We start from the raw sequence: 3123 nt of genomic DNA, 5'->3' as shown, positions 1-3123 counted from the left end.
TTGTACCGTGCACACGAGCCCGTCGTTATAAAGATGCTATCTTGATTTACGACTGCTCGTTTTGTTTGAAGCGTGATGTTCTCATTTCCTCGTGTTGACCCACTAAAAATTTTAAAAAGCTCGATAAATTATGAGTACCAAAACGCGCTAAGGCTTAAATGTAATCATTTGTAAGTCAGCAAACAATGACCAATTTGCACCGAGAGGGATTTTTCTTACAAATGATATGAATTGGGAATGAAGTGTTTACATTCTCGCCTTCCATTTTGATGCTAAGATGGATGCTTTCGCATATTCTGCAGAATCTCCTGATGAATCGCATACCAGCGGTAGAGTTCAGTAAAAAAAAGAGAGAAATCTACCTGCATATGTATCAAAAAAAATTGTTTTAATATTTTTACATTTGGTTTCCCTGCTATACAATATATATATATATATATATATATATATATATATATATATATATAAATTCATGCATGTTATGCACGCGTGTGTATGTTCTGTTTAAGTGATGATGGTGGTTTCATCAAAATCACAGCTTAATTTAGAACAGAATTGTGTTTCTAAACATTCATATTTATTTCTTTTATGGGCAGATTCTGTATTTAAAGACCCCGTAATTATCAAGGCAACATGGGAACTGTACTCTCAGTCTCCCCGAGCTACCGAAAGGCAGGCCTGTTTGATGAAATACCACCCCCTCTGGCACATTATACAGCTGTGCAGAACAGTAAAAATGCCAAGGACAAGAGCTTGAAGCGTCAGTCGTTCATCAATGTCCTGCCATGGAAGCGCATCGTGGCAGCTTCGGCCAAGAGAAAAGGTTCTAAGAAGCTGGCCTCTGGGGACAGTCAGGATGAAGAGAGTGTGGGCACGCTCAACAGCCAAAACCTGAAGAAGTCCCAGTCCTGTGCCAACCTCTCCGGCTTCACCCAGGAGCCAGCCGTGAGCTCCATTCCCACCTCCAAAACCACCGCCAATGTGGCCTCCACTGCGAAGAGGACCTCCATCACTGGATCAGTGGGCCAAGCGACCAACGTGGGCACACCCAAAAGAGTGATCGTGCAGGCTTCCACCAGCGAGCTCCTGAGGAGCCTGGGTGAGTTCCTGTGCCGACGCTGCTACCGACTGAAGCGCCTCTCCCCCGCTGATCCTGTTCTGTGGCTGCGCAGCGTGGACCGCTCCCTTCTGCTGCAGGGCTGGCAGGACCAGGGCTTCATCACCCCGGCTAACGTGGTCTTCCTCTACATGCTCTGCCGTGAGGTCATTTCGGCCGAGGTGTCCAGTGAGCGCGAGCTACAGGCCGAGCTGCTCACTTGCCTCTACCTGTCCTACTCCTACATGGGAAACGAGATTTCATACCCGCTCAAGCCCTTCCTGGTGGAGACGGATAAGGATGCCTTCTGGAATCGCAGTCTGTCGATCATCAACCGCATGAGTAGCAGAATGCTCCAGCTTAACTCTGACCCACACTACTTCACACAGGTCTTCGCTGACCTGAAAAACGAAAGTCAAAAGGAGGAGGAGAGCCGGCTGCTTATAGGCCTGGATCGATAAGTAAGGTGCTTGTGCATAAACAGAACAAGAATGTGCATAAAAAGTTTGCGCACAGAAACAACAACAACATTGTTTTCTTTCTTTTTTACAAAAACACTTTAGTATTAGTGACATTAGTATTAAAAAGCTTCAGAGCATAGTTTTGAAGCATATTTGTTGCAATGAATGCGACTAGATTGGCCATTCTAAGGAATAGTTCACCTACAAATAAAATCTTTTACATTTTTACTCATCCTCAGGCCACCCAAGATGAGATGAGTTTGTTTCACTTGCTCACTAATGAGCAAGTGAATGGGTGCCGTCAGAATGAGAGTCCAAACAGCTGATAAAGACATCACAGTAATCCACAAGTAATCCACAAGACTCCAGTCCATCAATTAATGTCTTGCGAAAGCTGTGTTAAAAGCTGTGTTTTTAATAAACAAATTCATCATTAAGAGTTTCATCTTAAATATGAGTCCTCTATCCATGTTATTGCTTTCTCCAGTGATCAGGAGAGAAATCAAGAGAGAAATGTGCACCAATAAAGCACCATTTACCAAAAACTGTTCAAAACCATTCTAAACAAAGACGTTTTTGACTCATTATGGACTCTCTGACGGCACCCATTCACTGCAGAGTATTTATTGGTGAGCAAGTAATGTAATGCTAAATTTCTCCAAATCTGTTTCAATGAACAAACAAATTAATCTACATCTTGGATGGTCTGAGGGTGAGTAAATGTTCAGCAAATTTTCATTTTTGAGCGATCTATTCCTTTAAGATCTGACCAAGATGCAGGACGACACCTTGCCAAACAACAAGGTGTTCTTTGACTGGTCATGTAGCGTTCCTGAGGTCAACGAATCAACTGCAGGGTATACCGACCGTGCAGCATGTTGACCTTTCCAAGTGATTCCATCCATACACAAACATGAGCAGCAGTCTTTATGACTCCCAATAAAAAATGCTTCTTGACTCATAATAAAGACTGAACGGCATGAATTGAAAAGCTCAGCTTGTGCTGTATTCTTACAGCTTGCCGTGCTCACAACAGACTGAGTAGTTTGAAAACGAGAGCCAAGTTAGCAACACTTTCAAAATTATACAAACCAAAGACTCTAGTTTGACCTTCTACGGTTTCTACATTCACATAAATCTTACACATTGATGAAGTGATATATTTGAGAACCATGAACTGCTGCTCTTGCATGACATCACGTTTTCAACACGTTATGTTTGTTTAGCATATCTTCGTGGCCTTTAAAGAAGGCCTGGGTCTTAAACTGCTGCAGGTTCGAGGCCATTTGTTGAGGTGGTCTGTCCAAACATACATCAGTTGTTGTTGTTAATAACATTCTGTATTAAGGAAATTTATTGTGCTTTATGAGCTAAAATGATTCACAATTTTTGATGAAGAAGTGACCGCACCGCTTCCAACTTTCACCTTGAGAAGGAGACTTGTTTTCCAAGTTGCGCTACCTATTGGCATCGTGAAAAGAACTGAAATGTCTTCTAGGGAACAAACAAATGGAGAGGTAGATATTTTATGTATTTTCAACAGCAAGTACTGTATGTTCTTATACG

The 3123-nt window shown here is 42.3% G+C and overlaps 1 protein-coding gene across 1 annotated transcript; it reads left to right on the top strand.

Annotated features, from left to right (window-relative positions):
• Window positions 1-633: 633 nt before the first annotated feature.
• LOC306868692 (cyclin-dependent kinase 5 activator 1-like) lies at window positions 634-1557 on the top strand (the record flags this gene model as incomplete). The annotated part of the gene is made up of 1 exon (XM_079414982.1): window positions 634-1557. One exon carries the CDS (start codon window positions 634-636, stop codon window positions 1555-1557), a length of 924 nt encoding a protein of 307 aa, XP_079271108.1.
• Window positions 1558-3123: the final 1566 nt, after the last annotated feature.

This window comes from Barbus barbus (assembly GCF_936440315.1).
Source record: "Barbus barbus genome assembly, chromosome: 4".
Taxonomy (NCBI): domain Eukaryota; kingdom Metazoa; phylum Chordata; class Actinopteri; order Cypriniformes; family Cyprinidae; genus Barbus; species Barbus barbus.
This window is presented reverse-complemented; position numbering and strand designations above follow the sequence as displayed.